At 38.3% G+C, this 21,383-nt stretch overlaps 1 protein-coding gene across 2 annotated transcripts in view; it reads right to left on the minus strand.

Annotated features, from left to right (window-relative positions):
• The window catches only part of DYM (dymeclin), a 391,990-nt gene that overhangs the window by 218,516 nt on the left and 152,091 nt on the right, over window positions 1-21,383 (minus strand). For both annotated transcript variants that reach the window (XM_068994002.1, XM_068994001.1), the window contains exons 12-13: window positions 6,961-7,074; window positions 5,839-5,933 (exon numbers count right to left, since the gene is read on the minus strand). In XM_068994002.1, coding sequence (XP_068850103.1) covers window positions 5,839-5,933; window positions 6,961-7,074 — 209 coding nt within the window. The remainder of the gene's footprint in view (window positions 1-5,838; window positions 5,934-6,960; window positions 7,075-21,383) is intronic.

The following is a 21,383-nucleotide window of genomic DNA, read 5'->3' on the forward strand; positions in this document are numbered from 1 at the left end:
GAGAAAGGAGGGAACTATAATGATTCAGTAAGGACAGAGTGCTGAGTGTCAAGTAGCAATAGAAGATGAAGAGCAAAGGGCAGGGGACTTCCCTGCTGGTCCAGTGGCTAACAGTCCGCACTCCCAATGCAGGGGGCCTAGGTTCGATCCCTGGTCAGGGAACTAGATCCCACATGAAACAACCAAGAGTGCATCTGTCACAACTAAGACACAGTGAAAGTCACTCGGTTGTGTCCAGCTCTGTGCAACCCCGTGGACTATACAGTCCATGAAATTCTCCAGGCCAGAATATTGGAGTGGGTAGCCTTTCCCTCCTCCCTTCCTCAGGGGATCTTCCCAACCCAGGGATCAAACCCACGTCTCCTGCATTGCAGGCTCTCTTCGCCAGCTGAGCCACCAGGAAAGCCCAGGGAAGACCCAGTGCTGCCAAATAATTATTTTTTTTAAAAAAGCAAAGGGCAGGGCTCAGATCATGTCACTCTAGGACAAGGCTGCCCAGCACTGCTGTTGGGGATAGACAGTTCTTTGCTGTCAAGTGTATTACAGGATATTTAGCAATATCCCTGGCCTCTACCCACTAGATGTCAGAAGCAACCTCCTCCCCAGTTGTGCCTAAAGAAAAAATAAAATAGCAAGAAAACAAAACAACAACAAAAACACCTTGACTCTCAACCTTGCCAGATGTGCCCTGAGGGCAAAACCTACCTGTGTCTGAGAGTCATGACTTATGAGGAGGTTGAATTTTTACCAGCTGGCAACAGGAAGCCATTTTAGGGTTTTAAGCATAGGAAGCAATACAGATTTGCTTTTCAAATGAATGGAACACTGCAAAGATCAACTGCAGAGGAGCAGGGAGGGAAGCAAAAGGGCAAGGCCAACTAAAGACCTAGTTTTGGATGAAGATGATAAACACATGAACCAAGACAAGGTAAACCAGAAAAGAGGGCATAAAGGCACACTACAAAGATAAGAGTGAAGAATGCCAGGGTCCAGTCAGATAGAGCATGTGACGAGAAGGAATAAACACTACAGAATTATTTGCAGGCTTCTGACTTGGTAATTTAGATGGCTGCAATGAGGGACATTATCTTGGACATGGAATTCAACAGGAAGAGCATGTTTAAAAATGAGTTTTGTTTTAAACATAATAAAAGTCTGACAAAAGTGTGGAACATTCAAGTAGCAAAGCTAGAAGAGTTAGGGTTAAGGTGACCAACACTCATGGTGAACACTACGCATCACTTTACAAATATTCATGGAGATAGCAACCATCGTCACCCCATTAAGTAACTTCTCCAAGATTCCACAGTTAGTCAGTTTTGAAGCTGAGGTCCCAGACTCAGAATCTGTGCTCTTAACTGCTACACTGTACTGCCTGCCTCAGGAAAAAAGAGAAAAGACTGGGATTATATATGTAGATCTGGATGGTCTTCAGTATAGGTAAAGTCACAGGCATAGATGTGAACTTCCAAGGAAAAGAAGCAAAGAGAGAAGAACCTAATATGAAATGCTGGAGAAAAGTATGTGTGTGCTTAGTCATTCAGTTGTGTCCGACTCTTTGCGACCTCATGGACTGTAGCCCAACAGGCTGCACTGTCCATGCAGATTCTCCAGGTAAGAAAACTGGAGTTGGTTGCCATGTCCTCCTCCAGGAGATCTTCCCAACCCAGGGATCAAACCCAGATCTCCCACACTGCAAGTGGATTCTTTACCATCTGAGCCACTAGGGAAGCCCAAGAATACCGGTGCCTATCCTTTCTCCAGGGGATCTTCCCGACCCAAGAATTGAACTGGGGTCTCCTGCATTGCAGGGGGATTCTTTACCAGCTGAGCTGCTGGTGCTGCTAAGTCGCGACCAGGGGCCAAAGCTGGAGGAGCCAGAGGAAGGAGCTATGAGGAAGGAGGTGGTGGGATGAGAGAGGCAACAGGGAAAGTCTTAAGGGCAAGAAGTACGTGATAATGTATTTGTAACTCACAACAATCTCTTGCATAAGATCTACTCTACATCAATATTTTAACTGAATTAATAACCCTATAGTTCCAAATAATGATCATATCAAATATCCATATTCACAGTACTTTCAAAAAATTTCACAGGTGAGCAATACCCATATCATGTATGTTTGCAGTTTTCCTAGAATACCAAAGATTTGTGGAACACACAGTGTCATTTAATATGAAACAACACCTTAGATACCATATGAAATCATTCCATATAAAACGGTGGAAACAGTGTCAGACTTTATTTTTTGGGGCTCCAAAATCACTGCAGATGGTGACTGCAGCCATGAAATTAAAAGACGTTTACTCCTTGGAAGGAAAGTTATGACCAACCTAGATAGCATATTCAAAAGCAGAGACATTACTTTGCCGACTAAGGTCCGTCTAGTCAAGGCTATGGTTTTTCCTGTGGTCATGTATGGATGTGAGAGTTGGACTGTGAAGAAGGCTAAGCGCCAAAGAATTGATGCTTTTGAACTGTGGTGTTGGAGAAGACTCTTGAGAGTCCCTTGGACTGCAAGGAGATCCAACCAGTCCATTCTGAAGGAGATCAGCCCTGGGATTTCTTTGGAAGGAATGATGCTAAAGCTGAAACTCCAGTACTTTGGCCACTTCATGCGAAGAGTAGACTCATTGGAAAAGACTCTAATGCTGGGAGGGATTGTGGGCAGGAGGAGCAGGGGACGACAGAGGATGAGATGGCTGGATGGCATCACTGACTCGATGCACGTGAGTTTGGGTGAACTTCGGGAGTTGGTGATGGACAGGGAGGCCTGGTGTGCTGCGATTCATTTGGTCGCAAAGAGTCAGACACAACCGAGCAACTGAACTGAAGACTTTTTAAAGCTTTATTCACATTTAACTTTCACAGTAATGAAACACGTTACTCTGTTTTGCATTTTGTTGATGAGCACATGAAATACTGACTCCTCTAAGCTTGCAAATGATGGATACAAAACTGTGCAGTCCCTTCCTAAAAAAGGATTTAACAAACGTAAATGTGAAAACTAATGATTTCTCACTTGAAGGGGCTGTTACAGCATCTGGTGAGTCTTGAGATGTGCTGCTGTAATAAATCTTCTGTGTATCTAAACAGTTTTGGGTTATGTGTTCCTTATTATACTTTACGATTTTATACCCTAAACACAAACATTTAGTGGAGAATGAGTTTCCTCAAGATACAAAAAAAGCTTGCTCCCACTTCCAATTCAAGACAAGTATTTCCTAAGGAATTAAATCTTATTTCCAGGCCCAAACTCAAAGTACTTTCCAAACTTTAAGGCATGAACAAATCTTTCTGGGATCTTGTAGAAATGGAAGGTTCTGATTCGGCAGATCTGAAGTGGGGCCAACATTACGCCTTTCTAAAGCTCCCTCCAACGCGATACAGATGCTCTGGTCTAGCTACTCCATCATGGCACCTGGACCAGAAGCGCTGACCACACTGGGGAACTGTGAGAACTGCACGGCCTTCAGTGTGACAAACAGCAGACCAACATCAGCTAACACTGATAACTCTAGACATTTAAAGTCTTTCTTTTCAGATCCATTTACAACTCACTCATTGACTTTTCTTTTTTTGTTGGTATAGAAAATGAGATCTTTTCTATTCCTTCTATTGTCCTGAACTGTGAATCTAATAGTTTATAAACTCCTCCACAGGAAGGACCCAGCTGGTTCTTCCAAGCTTCTCTCCTATAATCCCTGCACCAGTCCACAACATATCAAATGAATGAAGCAGTTATCTTCTAAATGTAAACCATGCTCTCTCACCTCTTGTTTTGGGTTGTTTGGTTGATGCTTTCCCCTATCAGGCCAGTCTCTAGAGCTGTCCCTCTCTATTTATTTGCCCAATTTTTTAATGAGATGTGACCTCACCATTCTCTAAACCAACCTCTCACCCTCACTGCAGAGATTTTTCTTTTCACTCTAATATTTACTACATTCTGCTGGAATTTATTATACGTTGTTTTTTTTGCCTAATCTTGGCTACTGAATTACAAACTATGTAAGGGCAGTAATTCTTATAACTAATTTTGATATGCTTGGCACTGCCTAACACAGTTGTGCACTAAATGCTAAAAAAAAAGCGTGCCAGTAAAATGAATTAAAGCACTACTCCTTAATGATAATAAACTTGATCTAAATATTCCCAAATCATGAGTTTAATATTTCTTATTTCTCCAAATACCACTGGCTTTCTACTTTAGTCAGCACAGAAAGCTGAGTTCCAAAGTTGAGTCCAAAGTCAGTCAAATGGACAATCTCTCAAGTACAAACCAAAAAAATAAAATAAAATTCAAAATGATGTATTATTAAAGCAGTGAGTCAAAGAAAATTATCTTGTGCTAAATTCTGAAGACAAATAGACTAAGAACGTAAGTTAATTATGACTAATTATTAAAAATGAGCCCAGGTCAATAACTGTCTCTAACCAAAGGATGGAAAGTGCGATCTGAGTTTACAAGTGACATGGAGCTGTGATCATCACCAATGACTGGAACACCACTGATCGTCAGCGCTGCACTGCCTCAAAACCAACCACTGAAAGAAAGAATCTAGGATCACTGAACGCACAACAGATGGTCTACTTGGGAGTTGCTAGGACAATACTGAGCATCCTGCCCGAACATGAGAAAGTACCCGTATTTGTAAAATCTTGCAGATGATATTCATTCATTGGCTTGTTAATTAGTTTTCCTAACCTGAAAGATTGTCTTTGGCAAAGAACAGGGAAGGGACGGGAGTTTCTGGTAATGTTTTGACAAGTAGAATAATGGCTCCCTGAGAATGTCCACATCGCCTCTCCATGAACCTGTGAATATTTGACCTTACAAGGAAAGAGGGACTCGAGCTGTGATTCAGCCGAGGGCCTTGAGGTGGGTAGATCATCCTGCATTATTCAGGTAGGGTTAAGGCATTCACAGGAGTCCTCAAAATAGAAGAGGTCATTGGAGTGATGAGATGTGAGGAGGACTCAACAGCCTACTGTTGCTAGCTTTGAAAACACAGGAAGGGGCCATGAGCCAAGGAATGTGGGCAGCTTCTGGTAGCTGGAAAAGGCAAGGAAAGAGACTCTCCTCGAGGGGCTTCAGAAAAGGATACAGACCTCCTGATATCTTGATTTTAGCCTGGTGAGACCCCTGTTGAATGTCTAACCTACAGAATTGTATAGCAAATGTGTGTGTGTGGTTTTTTTAACTTATTTAATTGGAGGCTAATTACTTTACAATATTGTAGTGATTTCTGCCATACAATGTGTGTTAAGCCACTAATTTGTGGTAATCCATGATGGCAGCAATGCATGCATGCATGCTTAGTCACTTCAGTCGTGTTCAACTCTTTGCAACTCCATGGACTGTAGCCCGCCAGGCTCCTCTGTCTATGGGATTTCCCAGGCAAGGATACTGGAGTGGGTCACCATTTCCTTCTCCAGCAACAGGAAATAATAAAATGGTTAACTGCTATGAAAAAAATTCTCTAAAACAAGTAGATAACTCCTTTATAAGGGCAGAGTGATGCTTAGCAAATACGTGAATCAAGATTTAGTTTGCATTACTAAGGAATAGACCTGCTCCTCTGCAAAAGGCTATCACACAAGCTTAAACCTAGATTTTTATAAAAAGGTTGAAAGCAAATACAACTGACTCTGATTAAAAAGTCTGCATTAGAAAACAAAGCAAACAAAGCAGAACAAGGTATTTTTAACCAAACAAGAAGGTGATTAAAAATTAAGTAGAAAAATGTGATATTCCTCATAGATAGCATTTAAAAGGGACCACCATAGTATTCTTTTCAAAAAACCAAAACCAGCATCTCTTTCTTAGCTGTGTTTACCTGACGATCCTCTGGGCAGCATACTGATGGAGGGAACGAAACTGCGCAGACATATTCGCTAGAGCCGCCAGACAGTTTGTGTGAAGGTACTTGTCCTGCCAGAGAGCAGATGTTTGAACACACATCAGAGAGAAGTTTAAAACACACATCAGGTCTTCTAGACATTTTCAGCAAGGTTAACCAGAAGCAAGTGGAAAGTCAACTGTCACTAATTTCAGAAAATTCAGACCCACAATCCGTTTCCTTTAATTCCAAAACCCGTAAAGTGCAGAAAGTTTTTTCACCACTAATTTGGAAGCAACATCTGGCACAAAAGACGATGATGGTATTTATGGTCTTCATTAAGCCCACCCTGGAGAAGACTGAAATATTTCACTGCAGAAATATTAATGTCTAGTTACAGTGTGTGGCTCCAGAACCTAACAATTACATATTGTGTAGTGTAAGAACTATAATTATCTTTCTAAAATAAAAAAATTCTCCATTCTAAAACACACATGTGGCCCCAAGAGCTTCAGATAAAAGACTGTAGACATGTAGAGTTTCAGATAAAAGATTGTAGACGTGTATCTACGTCAGCCTCCCAGAAGGGAGTAACTAAAAATGGTGCAGTAAACTTGACCATGTCCCTGAGCTATGAATTCTGTATACTACTTCTCTAGTGGCTGGAGCTGACATCTGCTCTAAGGTATACCAAATACAACCTAGTTGAAATTTTCCTTTCACTCTTTAAAGTGAAACTATTATCTTTTCTTCTATGCTTCTGTCTCATCTGAATTCATATTTCCTTGTGTCTGCATCTTCTTAAAGTTTGTTGTTGCCACTTCTTAAACTTAAGTCAGTTTTATCAGTTTGGCAAAGGCATACAATATCTTTTATCTAAAGGTGCTACACTGCTTATTTACTATTCATGTAAAATCTCTCTGATCATACAACCTATGAAATAGACATAGACACTAGAAACATTACCTTAGGATCATAACACAGAGAATATATGCTGATCTAAACTTTTCTACCATATTCCATGAGAATGTTAGCACTCTAAATATTGAGACTGCTTTAAACTATAGTCTTTATTGCACTGTATATACAAAGGTAGAAAAACAGCTATGGAATACTTACTCTTGTCCTTGTCATGTTGTACTGAATGGTTCTTATTACAACCAGTATCAGGAGACTTCCCAGTGAAATTTCAGTTAAAACCCGCTCTGAATACCAAGTAATATTTTTTAACATCTGTAATGGGGAAGAAAAGTTTAAGTAAGTATGATTGCTTTATGGAAGAAGGGATTATCCATGCCTACAATTTCTGATAAGCCATGGATTTGCTCTGAAGGTGAGTTACATAGTATGTAAAAATAAATCATGACAATTTCAGTTCAAGATAGCAAAACTGTGATGTATTTACTTCTTCTTCATTCTCAAATTAAAAGAAAAATAGACGACAATATCATTAGTAGACAAAAAGGAGCTGTATCTAAAAAGGTAGGTACGGAAGAGAAGACTGACAGCACAACCGTCAGAGGTCCCTCATTTGAAAGCAAAAAATAAGAAAACCAAGGAGTGTCTTGAAAAGTAGAGTTGTCGCAACAACCACAGAAAATCTGCATCCCTGTGTCAAGGAGAGACCAACAGTGTAAATTAGCCAAGGTTTTCAAGAAGAGATGGGCCCACGCTCTGCTCAGACTCTTCAGAGCAGGAGGCTCTGGGGCTTGCCTCCATGCCTCGGTAAGTGAGAACTGTCTAGCTTCAGTTGGTGTAGTTCCACAGCCATGCAACCCAGAGAGACAGACAGAAAAACTGCACAACACCACAGCCAATTCTGGGCCACAGTGAAGGAGGCAAAACGCACAAAACCCAACAGGCGCCACTGGCACAGAACTCTCCTAACATCCTCTTCCACTGAGGTCACCCCCACTTCTTTTCTCCTTGACATGGAGCCAAGGTGCCACATTCTTTCCATCTATTCCTGGAAAAGAACAAGACTTCTGGCTGATTCCTGCCCTCTCTCTGCAGTGGACTCTTACCATCCACATCTTCCGAAAGGAGGCACACCTCCACCTTTCAAAACAAGTGAGTCTGACTTTCTTTTACAACTATGAACAGACAACAAGAAGCTACAGAAAAAGCAGAGAAATTCAGTAATCTAAAAGATAAGCTGAATCCAATCAAGCCTCTGTTCTAACTGCCAGTAAGTATGAAATACAGAGGACTGAAAAACATGATAAATAACACAATGATATAATCAGCCAAAGCCAAATGTATGAAATTCTACTAAATAAACAAGCCAGTTTCTATAAAAAATAAATGGTGTAGTAGGGAGAGAGAGGAAAACACTGCTGCAGATTAAGAGTTAAGAACTAAATGCATTAAGCAGGCTTTGGAAACTGATTCAAATCAACCAACTCAAGAAAGACATTTTAAAGAAAACAATATTAGTAGGCACAATAAAATATTGTCAATATTGTTGGATGTGATAATGGTGCTATATTTATTTTTTTATGCTCACATTTATGGGCATGAAATATTTAAATATTTTCAAATGAAATTTTATATATGTGATTTATACGATTAAGAAATCTATTTTAGCCAAAACAGAAAAGGCAGAGAGGGTGGAGTGGGTAGATGAAATAAGAACATAAGACGGTTGATGAATCACAGAAATTCATTATACTATTTTTTCCAATTATGTTTACATTTATTGGGTTTATAATTAAAATTTTACTAAATAAAAAATAATATGAAAGCTAAATTGTATGAAATAAGTATTATAAATAATATTGCATGAAATAAATAAAGTGAAACTAAACAAGAAGAACAAACAGACCCCCAATTAAACAAAGATAAATTAAGAGACTGGGGAAACTTTTTAAAAATTCTAATCAGTATTTTTGATGAGATCTGACAGAATACTGTTAACCACAAAATAAGAACAGGCCACTATGAGAAATGAGAATCACAGAATGAAGAAAAGCCACTCAAGACTAAAAAGAGTGATGAATGAAACTTAAGAGAGAGAAAAGAACTAGCAGAACGGGCACTATGGAAAAGAGATTTGTGATCTGAAAGGCAAAACTCAGAAGTCCCCTCAGAAAACAGCAATAAAAGGCAAAAAGACAAAATATAAGACAAAATATACTTATTAAGAGTTCTAGAAAGAAGAGACTGCAGTCTCTTGAATGACATGGGTTTGAACTGCATGGGTCCATTTATATGGAGATATTTTTTTCAATAAGCATAACAGTCAGTCCTCCATATTAGGTGGTTGCATCCTCAGATACGGATACAGAGGGCTGACTATGGGACCTGAACATCTGCGGATCTGAACATCCACGGCAGGTCCTGGAACCAATCCCCACTGACACTAAGGAAGGACTGTAGAAGAAAAACAGAAAATTAGTAACAGAAAATTCCTTTGAGGGAAAGAGAAACTTGCAACACTTTAAGCAAAAATACTGGGGGAAAAAAATCAAAATGTATTCTGTAAGATTTCTGAGTCTACAGTTTATGACAAAATCCTACTGGCTTCTAGACAGAAGAAACATGTTATCACCAAAAGAAAGAAAAGCAGACTAACATTAGATTTCTCATCTTGAACAGTATACATCTGAAGGACAACATAAAAACGTCTACAAAATTTGGAGGAACAGATGATCATTCTAGAATTCTTATCTAGAGAAACCAACACATAAGTATAGAAAAGTACTTTTAAGTGTACAGCGAGCGACTCAGCATGAACCACCCATGCATTATTTCCAGGGAAAGAGCATACCACCACACACATAAGTGCTTCCCTCCCCTCCTCATCACCATGATGACAACAATAAAACAGTAACTGCCAGAAAAAGTCAAGAGCAGGAAACTACGGACTACTAAACAACAACAACAAAACAGTAGCAGCTCCCAAAACCTCATAACTTTAATCCATGAAATCAGAAAAATATGACTAAATCTAAATAATATGGTTGACATTAATTCTTCTAAAAGACCAATAAAAGACATTTCTCTGCTAAGTCTGCCTTCCCCCAAATTCCAAACAATATTTAAAATGAGAAAAGGGCATGGAAACAGACAGAAATAAACAAGGAAAGAAATATCATCTTCACCTTCATGTAAGTGCCCATAGTTTTTCCACTCAGTTCAATTTTTTTTTTTAATCTTTAATTCTTACATGTGTTCCCAAACATGAAACCCCCTCCCCCCTCCCTCCCCATAACATCTCTGTGGGTCATCCCCATGCACCAGCCCCAAGCATGCTGTATCCTGCGTCAGACATAGACTGGCGATTCGATTCTTACATGATAGTATACATGTTAGAATGCCATTCTCCCAAATCATCCCACCCTCTCCCTCTCCCTCTGAGTCCAAAAGTCCGTTATACACAGCTGTGTCTTTTTTCCTGTCTTGCATACAGGGTTGTCATTGCCATCTTTCTAAATTCCATATATATGTGTTAGTATACTGTATTGGTGTTTTTCTTTCTGGCTTACTTCACTCTGTATAATCGGCTCCAGTTTCATCCATCTCATCAGAACTGATTCAAATGAATTCTTTTTAATGGCTGAGTAATACTCCATTGTGTATATGTACCACAGCTTTCTTATCCATTCATCTGCTGATGGACATCTAGGTTGTTTCCATGTCCTGGCTATTATAAACAGTGCTGCGATGAACATTGGGGTACATGTATCTCTTTCAATTCTGGTTTCCTCGGTGTGTATGCCCAGCAGTGGGATTGCTGGGTCATAAGGTAGTTCTATTTGCAATTTTTTAAGGAATCTCCACACTGTTCTCCAAAGTGGCTGTACTAGTTTGCATTCCCACCAACAGTGTAGGAGGGTTCCCTTTTCTCCACACCCTCTCCAGCATTTATTGTTTGCAGATTTTTGGATCGCAGCCATTCTGACTGGTGTGAAGTGGCACCTCATTGTGGTTTTGATTTGCATTTCTCTGATAATGAGTGATGTTGAGCATCTTTTCATGTGTTTGTTAGCCATCCACATGTCTTCTTTGGAGAAATGTCTATTTAGTTCTTTGGCCCATTTTTTGACTGGGTCATTTATTTTTCTGGAATTGAGCTGCATAAGTTGCTTGTATATTTTTGAGATTAGTTGTTTGTCAGTTGCTTCATTTGCTATTATTTTCTCCCATTCAGAAGGCTGTCTTTTCACCTTGCTTATATTTTCCTTTGTTGTGCAGAAGCTTTTAATTTTAATTAGATCCCATTTTTTTATTTTAGCTTTTATTTCCAGAATTCTGGGAGGTGGATCATAGAGGATCCTGCTGTGATTTATGTCTGAGAGTGTTTTGCCTATGTTCTCCTCTAGGAGTTTTATAGTTTCTGTCTTACATTCAGATCTTTAATCCATTTTGAGTTTATTTTTGTGTGCGGTGTTAGAAAGTGATCTAGTTTCATTCTTTTACAAGTGGTTGACCAGTTTTCCCAGCACCACTTGTTCAAGATTGTCTTTACTCCATTGTATATTCTTGCCTCCTTTGTCAAAGATAAGGTGACCATATGTGTGTGGATTTATCTCTGGGCTTTCTATTTTGTTCCATTGATCTATATGTCTGTCTTTGTGCCAGTACCATACTGTTTTGATGACTGGGGCTTTGTAGTAGAGCCTGAAGTCAGGCAAGTTGATTCCTCCAGTTCCATTCTTATTTCTCAAGATTGCTTTGGCAATTCAAGGTTTTTTGTATTTCCATACAAATCTTGAAATTATTTGTTCTAGTCAGTTCAACTCTTTAGCAAGAGACCTATGTCACCCAGCATCCCCATCACAAATAACCCAACCCTGGCCATGGACAGCAGGCTCCGTACCACACAAGGATGGCATTTAGAAATGCCCAGTACATGGTAACTTGAGTGTCGTCTGTGAAGTAAAAAATGTAAAATTTGAAGCATTTCCATTTATTCATGACTAATAATGCCTTAATCAACTAGAAGAGGTAACCTACGTGTAAAACAAATGGTACTACCTGAAAATATTCAAAACAGTGACATTTGCCAGTGGACTCTTTATAACGACACGATGTTCAGTTCCTCTGACTTAGTGTCAAAGGCAAGTTCTCAAAATGCAGTCTTGGGACCTCTAGGAGTCCCTGAGACATTTCTGGAGCATTCTCAAGGTCAAAATTATCTTCATCCTAATACCAAGACGTTTCTCTGCACTCTCTCTCACGAGTGTACAGTTCAGTTTTCTGAAGGCTACCTAACATGCCTAATGGCACAATTAATTTAATACAGAAGAAGACCTGAGACTTTGTTGAGGCAATCCATTAAAGAGATTTGCAAAAACATAAAACAATGCTGCTCTTCTCACTAAATTTTTGTTTGTGGAAAACAGTTACTTTCATAAAAATCTGTTACTGATGCTAATGTGTAATGGGTTTATTGCAATAATTATTTCTAAATTAACTAATCAAATATTTTTTAAGTGTCAGTTTTAATTCCTAATACAGTTAACATAGAGAACAATAACCCACATAAAGATGTTATTTGCTGTCCTCAACTATTTTTAAATGTAAAGACCAAGAAGGTTAAGAATCACAGCTCTAAGTCTACAGGGGAATACTAACCCAGGACACTCAACAGGCAGCTTAACTAGTGAGAAGAGTCTCTGTCTTTTAAAAGGTCACAAGCCTGAATATAGCTTGGTTTCTCTTCTCCTTTGGCTTCTGTGTTTACAAATAAATTATCATAAGCCACCCTTATTTGAAACCGAGGTCACTGGTTCTTAACATCTGCCTGTGTGTGTCAATTAGAAAACTGGATGGAACAAGTGTTTTGAATAAAAGTAGTCTTATTCATTCAACATTCAGTAAATATTTAGTAAGTATCCACATAGTAAACTTACGACATTACTATGAAAATCAGAAATACAATTTAGCATTCACATAAAGGTCCATCTTTTCTTACTGTGAAAAGTAAATTATTGTCTGGAAATTCTGGTAGTGTCTAAGAAAAATTAAAAATAATTAGTTATAGAGCTCACACAGCTTTCCACAGGACACTGATATATAACAGGCAGCATACAGAAAATTTTCTTCATTACCTAGCTGTAGATCTTGACCTATTTATTTGGTTCTTATAAAAGAAATTCCTCACCTCTTGCATTCAATGTTCATATAGTTTAATACCTATAGATTTATCAGCTTGATTACATATTATATCTATTTATCATTTTATGCTAAAATAACTCAATTAATATGTAGAAGAAAAGCCCTGGAGGATCTGAAAATACCTTTCTCTGCAAAAAACATATAATTATTTATATCTTCTTTTCAGCCTTTTTCCCCATACGATTTATCTTTATTGAATACATTTCTTCCATATGTTATATAGGCTAGAATATTACATAGTAATATATGGTATCAACTCTTCAAGAAATTAAATTTATACATAGAAAAGCACAAAGAATAATTAACTTACATACTCCCACAATTGACAGTAACATTTCATTAACATTAACACTTAATATTTTATTTTTTAAGATAAAAATTCCATTTTATTTCCCCAAAGAGGAACAGCCACTATCTTGAGTTTGGAATATATCTTTCCAGTCCATTTCAAATACTTTATGTGTATAGCAAACTGAAACATGTGCGCATGCGCAGAAACACATGTACACACACACACTCACACACACACACGCATTCCTTTGTATAGTTTCTAGTTTACATAAACAACATCATAATGTATCATACTGAATAGTGTCTTCCAAACTGGTGTCACCCAAAACCTGTCATTGAGACTTTATTTGGAAATAGGGTCTTTGTAAATCAAGAGAGCTTATACTGGATTAGGGTAGTATAAAATCCTATATGACTGGTGTCCTTATAAGAAGAGGAGGCACATGAGAAAAGGCCATGTGATGACAGAGGCTGGATGCAGCTGCCAGCCAAAGAACATCAAGGACGGATAACAAGAGACAGGAATCACCTCCCTTAGGTCCTTCAGCAATAGCATGGCCCTGTTGACACCATGCTTTGGACTTTTAGTCTCCAGAACAGTAACAATCAATTTCTGTTCATTTTAAGCCACCCAGTTTGCTATGGCAGCACTAGTAACCTGATATTCTGAAATATCTGCTTGCATCATAGTTTTTTCACTCAATACATCTTTGAAACTCTTCTATATGGATACATATAAGAAAAATGAATATTCATCACATTTGCCAACCTAGTATTAATAGTACTAATTTTTTTTTATGAACTACTTCTATATTAGTTAGTAAAATAGCTGCTTCCCCCAGCCACTACCCCAGGACCTCCTCCTGGTTTGGCAATTAATGCAGAGTAGAGAACAAAGGACAAATAGCTGAGAACCATTCTTACTGGATGACTGCTCTCTCTGGTGCCATGCCAGGTAAACAGCTAAACATCATCTCTACTTCACTCCATCCAAACACTGGATAGATAGTCCTGTGCCAGGTGGCCCCATTGTTTTATCCACTCTTCTATTATGGAAATTTAGGTTATTTCCAGTTTTTCCCCTGTGAAAAACAATGCTGCAACATAGATCCTTGCCCTCACTATCCAAAATGTCACTACAGTAAACTCAGAAACAGGGAGTCCTTATTCTCCATACTCTTTGTATCCTGACATTAAATACCTTAAGTTAGGAATCACATTCATTTAGAAAACAAAAATACCTGTAAAATCCCTTTTAAGCTACTCTGTTTGTGGTATTTAGTGACTTCATGAGCACATCACCAAGAATTTGTTAGGAAGTAGAACTGCAAAGCCACTGAACAGTTTCTTTTAAAAATATGTGTATGTTTTGCTTCTAAGCCCGTGCACCACTACTAGAGAGAAGCCCGGGCACCGCAAAGAAACCCCCATGTGCTGCAACTAAGACCTGCTGCAGCCAAAAAGAAATAACCATATAAATGTTTTTAAAAATTAGTAATTACGTATGTATGTATGTTTTGGTTAAGTAAGTGAAAGTCACTCAATCGTGTCCAATTCTTTGCGACCCCACAGACTATACAGTTCACGGAATTCTCCAGGACAGAATACTGGAGTGGGTAGCCTTTCCCTTCTCCAGGGGATCTTCCCAACCCAGGGATCGAACCCAGGTCTCCTGCATTGCAGGCAGATTCTTTAGCAGCTGAGCCACAAGGGAAGCCCAAGGATACTGGAGTGGGTAGCCTATCCCTTCTCTATCGGATCTTTCCGACCCAGGAACTGAACTGGGGTCTCCTGCGTTGCAGGCAGATTTTTTACCGACTGAGCTAACAGGGATATTTTAGTTAATATTATTAACTAAATTAAATAATATTAATTTAATAATTAGCATTAATTTAATAATATTAATATTATTAACTAAAAAGTAAAGAGCTCCAGTATCCAACCAGCACCAACCATAGCAGCACCAGCCACAGATTAAAATTTAATAAAATTAAAAATTCAATTTGTCAGTCACACTGGCCACATTTCAAGGGCTGCTTGCTATATTGGACAGTGCAATTACAGAAGATTTCCATCAACTCAGAAAGCTTGACTGAATATTCCGGTTAGAGAACACCACTGTATCCATCACCCAGTTTTAGCAAATGTTAATATTTTCACTTGTAAAGCACCTAAAGCTCCGCAGCTAACCTCTGGCAACCACTCTCCTAAATGTGATACTTCATTATTATGAATATTTTTGAATTTATTATGATCAGTCCATGTAGTTCTATTTCATTCATTGTATTAACAGTTCCTCTGTAGTATTTCATTTATGTTTTTGCTGTTTGCAGTTTTTGGAACACTATGAACAGTACTACAAGGAACAGTCCTTCAAATGTGCTCTTGTGAATAAAGTTTTTCCTAGGACTCAAATCAGGAAATGGAATTGGTAGGAGGTAAAATATTTATTTTCGCAGGTAATATGAGGAATGTGAGAGGCTAAATTCCTCTCAAAAGTGGTTCTGTCGGTTTATACTGCTACTACCAGTATATGAGAGTCCTTTTTCTCTATATCCTCACCTAACATATGACATCTCATATTTTTTGCCAATCTGATGAGCACACAACATTTCAGTTACCTTAATAAGAATGATGCTGATGAATCATCAAGTTGAACATCCATTAAAGATGCTTATCAGACCAGTCATTCAGGTTTTTATTCTGTTTTCTATTACTTTGTCCATTATTCTAGCAACACTTTGTTTTTGCAACTGATTATAAGGGTCCTTACAATTAAAAATGCTAACCCATCTTTCTGTATCTTTTTTTCATTTTCACTTATTCAAACAGTGAAAATTTTTATTTTAATGTAGTCAAACATTTATTTTCATTCATGGTTTATACATTTTACACTTAAGAAATCCCTTTCTCAGCAAGTTTATAGAAATATTATCCTTTAATTTCTCTTTGAAGATTTTTAAGTGCAGTTTTTCATAGCTAGTCTTAATCCAATTGGAATTTCTCTTTGTATGTGGGACACGATAATCTAATTCTACTTTTTCCATTTGGATGAGCCATGTTCTCAAACTCAGAAAAAAAATTTACTTACTACTTAGAATTGATGCTTTTAAACTGTGGTGTTGGAGAAGACTCCTGAGAGTCCCTTGGACAGCAAGGAGATCAAACCAGTCAATCCGAAAGGAAATCAGTCCTGACTATTCACTGGAAGGACTGATGCTAAAGCTGAAATTCCAACACTCTGGCCACCTGATGTGATGAACTGACTCACTGGAAAAGACCCTGATGCTGGGAAAGACTGAAGGCAGGAGGACAAGAGGACGACAAAGGATGAGATGGTTGGATGGCAGCATCAACTCAATGGACAAGAGTTTGAGCAAGCTCTGGGAGTTGGTGATGGACAGGGAAGCCTGGTGTGCTGCAGTACATGGGGTTGCAAAGAGTCGGACAAGACTGAGTGACTGAGCTTCTATCACACTTCACATTTCCATATTTGAGTGTGTAGTTTCTGAATTAAGTTCTTTCCATTTGTCTATTTTCTATTCCCTTGTTAATAAAACACAATCTTAGTACAATAAAAGTTTTACAACTGATCTATCTGGTAGGGTGAATAACTCCACAATGAAATGTTTCAAAAACTTCTAGGCTTTTTGCTTTTCCCTATAATTTCTGGGATTAGCTTTTCAAGGCTCACACACACACACACACACACACACACACACACACACAAACTGCTAAGATTTTGATCAGATGAACATAGTAATTAATTCAAAGGCAAATTAATAATTTTATGACACTGAGTCTTCCCATCTGTGAACACAGTATCTCTCTCTTATTAATACATATTTAGTATTTTTCATTTGGGCTTCCTTGGTGGCTCAGTGGTAAAGAATCCACCTACCAATGCAGGAGGCGAAGATTCTATCCCTAAGTCAAGAAGATCCTCTAGAGAAGGAAATGGCAACTACTCCACTGTTTTAGACTGGGAAATCCCATGGATAGAGGAGCCTGGCAGGCCATAGTCCATGGGGGTCGCAAAAGAGTTGGATACAACTTAACAACTAGTGACAATTCGTGCCATTAAAAAATTATACTTCTTTTAGATTGATTCCTAGGTTCACAGTAGTTTTACTGCTATTGTTAAGTACTCTCTCTATACCACATTTTGAAGGTTTTTGTTATTTGTATGCAGAAACAATATTTAGTTTGTATAGTTTAGTTTCTGGATCTGTGATCGAGAAAGTTTGTTCAACTTTCTTAACATTTCTAACACTAGAGTCTTGAATTTTCTGGGTAGTCAATTATAACATTTACAAATACTGCCATTTAGATTTCCTTTAATTTTAAACTTTTCTCATAAACAACTCACTTTTTATGCTTTAAAGTACACATTTTTTTTTTCTGAGCCACAAGCAAGTATTTCCACAGCAAGCATATTTATAAATGGGACAACGAAACTGATCAGCATGTAATATGCTCAGCTCCTGATTTAAAGAGCATAGGAAATTAGCAATGCTGTGTCTGTTTTCAGGAACAAAAAATCCCAGATTATTCTTGGGGCTCACCCAATAACCAAGAAAGAGACTGAAAAACAGATAACGAATATGGTAACAGACAATGTTTGTGAAGAGTTTGCTGGGACTTCCCTGGTAGCACAGTGGATAAGAATCCATCTGCCAAAGCAGGGGACATGGGTTCCAGCCCTGGTCAGGAATATTCCACAGGCCGCGGAGCAAGTAAACCCATGAGCCCCCAATTACTGAGTCCGCGTGCTGCCACTCCCAAAGCCTGCCTGTCTGGGGCCTGTGCTCTGCGACAAGAGAAGCCACCAAAATGAGAAGCCCACTCAACACAGCGAAGAGAAACCCCTGCTCCCTGCAAACAGAGAAAGCCAAGCAAAGCAACGGAGATCCAGTGCCGCCAAAAACAAGTAAAACAGATGTTTTTAGATTATTCAAAGAAGTTTTCCTATCTACGGCATAATCAGAACACACACGAGGGTAATCTTAAACTTTTAAATGTACAAATCTTTGATTATACCTCTTTTTCATCAAGAAATAGAAATAAAATTTAATTATAGCATATGCAGTGAAAACAATTTTTTAAAAGTCTCAACTTCATATTACTATACAGTTTATTAACAATGTTGTGATAGTTTCAGGTGTATAGCAAAGTGATTCAGTTATACATATATACATGTATTTTTCAAGTTATTTTCCCATTTAAGTTGTTACATAATATTGAGCAGAGCTCCTCGTGCTCCAAGTAGGTCCTTGTTGGTTATTCATTTTAAATATAGCAGTGTGTACATGTTAATCCCAAACTCCCTAACTTTCCCACCCCCTCACCCGTCCCTCCTTAAAACCATAAGTTCATTCTCTAAGTCTGTGAGTCTGCTTCCGTTTTGCAAATAAGTTCCTTTGAATCATTTCTTTTTCGATTTCCCATAAGAGCAAGTGAAAGTTGCTTAGTCATATTCAACTCTTTGCGACCCCAAGGACTGTATAGTCCATGGAATTCTCTAGGCCAGAATACTGGAGTAGGCAGCCTTTCCCCTCTCTCCAGGGTTCTTCCCAACCCAGGGATCGAACCCAGGTCTCCCACATTGCAGGTGGATTCCTTACCAGCTGAGCCACAAGGGAAGCCCATTAAGAGCAATATCATACAATATTTCCCCAATCTCCATGTTGCTGTAAATGGCATTATTTCATTCTTTGTAATGGCTAGGTAATATTCCATTGTATATATGTACCACATCTTTATCCATTCCTCTGGATATTTGGGTTGCTTCCACGTCCTGGCTATTGTAAACAGTGCTGCAAGGAAGACTGGGGTGCATGTATCTTCTTGAATTATGGTTTTCTTTAGATATATGCCCAGGAGTGGGATTGCTGGATCATATACACACAGCTGCTTAAGCAAAAATAGGCCCCAAGTGGAAAAAAAGCCAAATACTCACCAAGAAGGGGAAGTGGCATATTCACAGAACGGAATGGTATATGGCAATTAAAAAAAACAAACTAATGATGCAGTAACATTTGTGAATTTCAGCAAGACTGTGCTGAGTGAGAGAAGCCAAAATAGAAGAGAGCACACTAATTTCATTTCCTAATGCCCAGTGACAGGCATTTTTATATACTTATATACCATTTATATACTTATATACCATTTTATATACTTATATACCATTTATATACTTATATACCATTTTTATATACTTTCCATGTGTTTATATATCTTCTCTTGAGAAGTATTTTTCCAAATTTCTCCCCACTGTTTTAAATTAAATTTTAATAAATTTTTTATTTTGAAATAACTGTAGTTTTAAGAAAAATGCTGTGAGAGTCCATGTATCCTGTACCAATTTTTCCCCAGAAACAACTGTATTTCAGGAAGAGGTAAAAGCTAATCTACTGGGAGGGAATTCTTCTAGAATGTAGTTAACTCTGGGTGGTGTAGGGTATTGACCAGAATATGCAAAAGAGAGTCTTCTATTATGCTAGAAATGTTCAATAACGTGATCTGGGTGTTATTAACACAGGTATAGACATGTGTAGAAACTTGCAAGTTGTACCTTTAAAATCTGTACACTTTCTATTTTGTACTTTAATTGAAAACCATTTTTGAAAATCATCCTTTTTCATTCCTTATCAAAAGAAAGACAAATGCTCTTAAAAAAAAAAAACTAAAGCAATGCAATTTTTTTTCTTCAGGTACTTTACTAAATATGAGAATCAAAAATTTTATATGTTTTATCCTCTTTCTATAGCACTGCTGCTGCTTCTGCTAAGTCACTTCAGTCGTGTCTGACTCTGATGCCACAGACGGCAGCCCACCAGGCTCCCCCGTCCCTCGGATTCTCCAGGCAAGAATACTGGAGTGGGTTGCCATTTCCTTCTCCAGTGCATGAAAGTGAAAAGTGAAAGTGAAGTCGCTCAGCGGTGTCTGACTCTTAGCAACCCCATGGACTGCAGCCTACCAGGCTTCTCTGTCCATGGGATTTTCCAGGCAAGAGTACTGGAGTGGGTTGCCATTGCCTTCTCCATTCTATAGCACCAGTATTCCTTAAACCTTAGTTGAAATGATAGTCATACTACATAAGAGGCAAAAATAACTTCAATGGGAACAGGAGAGAAAAGATCACATAAAATCTCTTCTAAAGAAGCAAGTGTTTATACCTGAAGAGTGAAGCTCCCAGTCTTGTCTCATACTAGACCCCCATAGCAGACTGTAAGAATCCCTTCTAAGAAACTGACCACCCCAAAAGAAAAGGCTTACAGAGAGCAGGATATCCAGAGAAATAGACTATGTAGAGCACATTATATTGATTAAGTCCTGCCCACACAAAGAACTTTCAAACAAAGTTTTAGTGCCTGCTCCTAAAGAGAAATAAACAAGCAAGAATCACCACATATTTGAGGAAAGCCCCTAATGAGGATGAAGACAGGAGCTAAAAACAAAAATGAAACTGAGGAAATAGGCAGTATGCTGTAACAGCTTGAGGGGGGATTCTCAGTTTTGTTGAAGTAGCGGGAGTTGCATTAGTGATTGGTACATGAACATAAAACAAAGCAATGATGTTCTACAGAAAAATTAAAACATGTACAAGAAAGGAAACACAATTACCACACAGTCCATCTGAGGGTAGAGTAACAGTTAACAAAATCACAATAATGTAAAAAGCTGAGTTATCCCAGAATGGTAATAAGATGGGAGAGGAAAGTCTCTGTGCTGGAAACAGGCCTAGGAACCCAGAGGCCACACTCAAGATGTATGGTAAGGAGAACTAATATCATATATTCTATCTTAGGATGGTAACAGTTAATATCTATAAATCTGAAAAATCAAGAAATATTTAGAAACATGGACAAAACTGATGGCATTTGTCCTGGGGGAGGGGCAATCAGGTATGGGATGGACATGGGGTCTGCTATTTTGCACTGAAATCTAGTACTTCTGTGTAAGTTTTAAAACTATGTACATTAATTACTTTGACACAAAATACCACTGAGGAAGAAAAAACTAGTTTGGGAATGGAACTCACTAGGAGTTAAATTATAGTACACTATTTTACATTGTTTTATAAAACAATTTTTCAGTCCTTTTCTTCTTCCCTATTCTTTCATTCA

The sequence above is a fragment of the Capricornis sumatraensis genome, chromosome 21, assembly GCF_032405125.1.
Source record: "Capricornis sumatraensis isolate serow.1 chromosome 21, serow.2, whole genome shotgun sequence".
Lineage (NCBI taxonomy): Eukaryota > Metazoa > Chordata > Mammalia > Artiodactyla > Bovidae > Capricornis > Capricornis sumatraensis.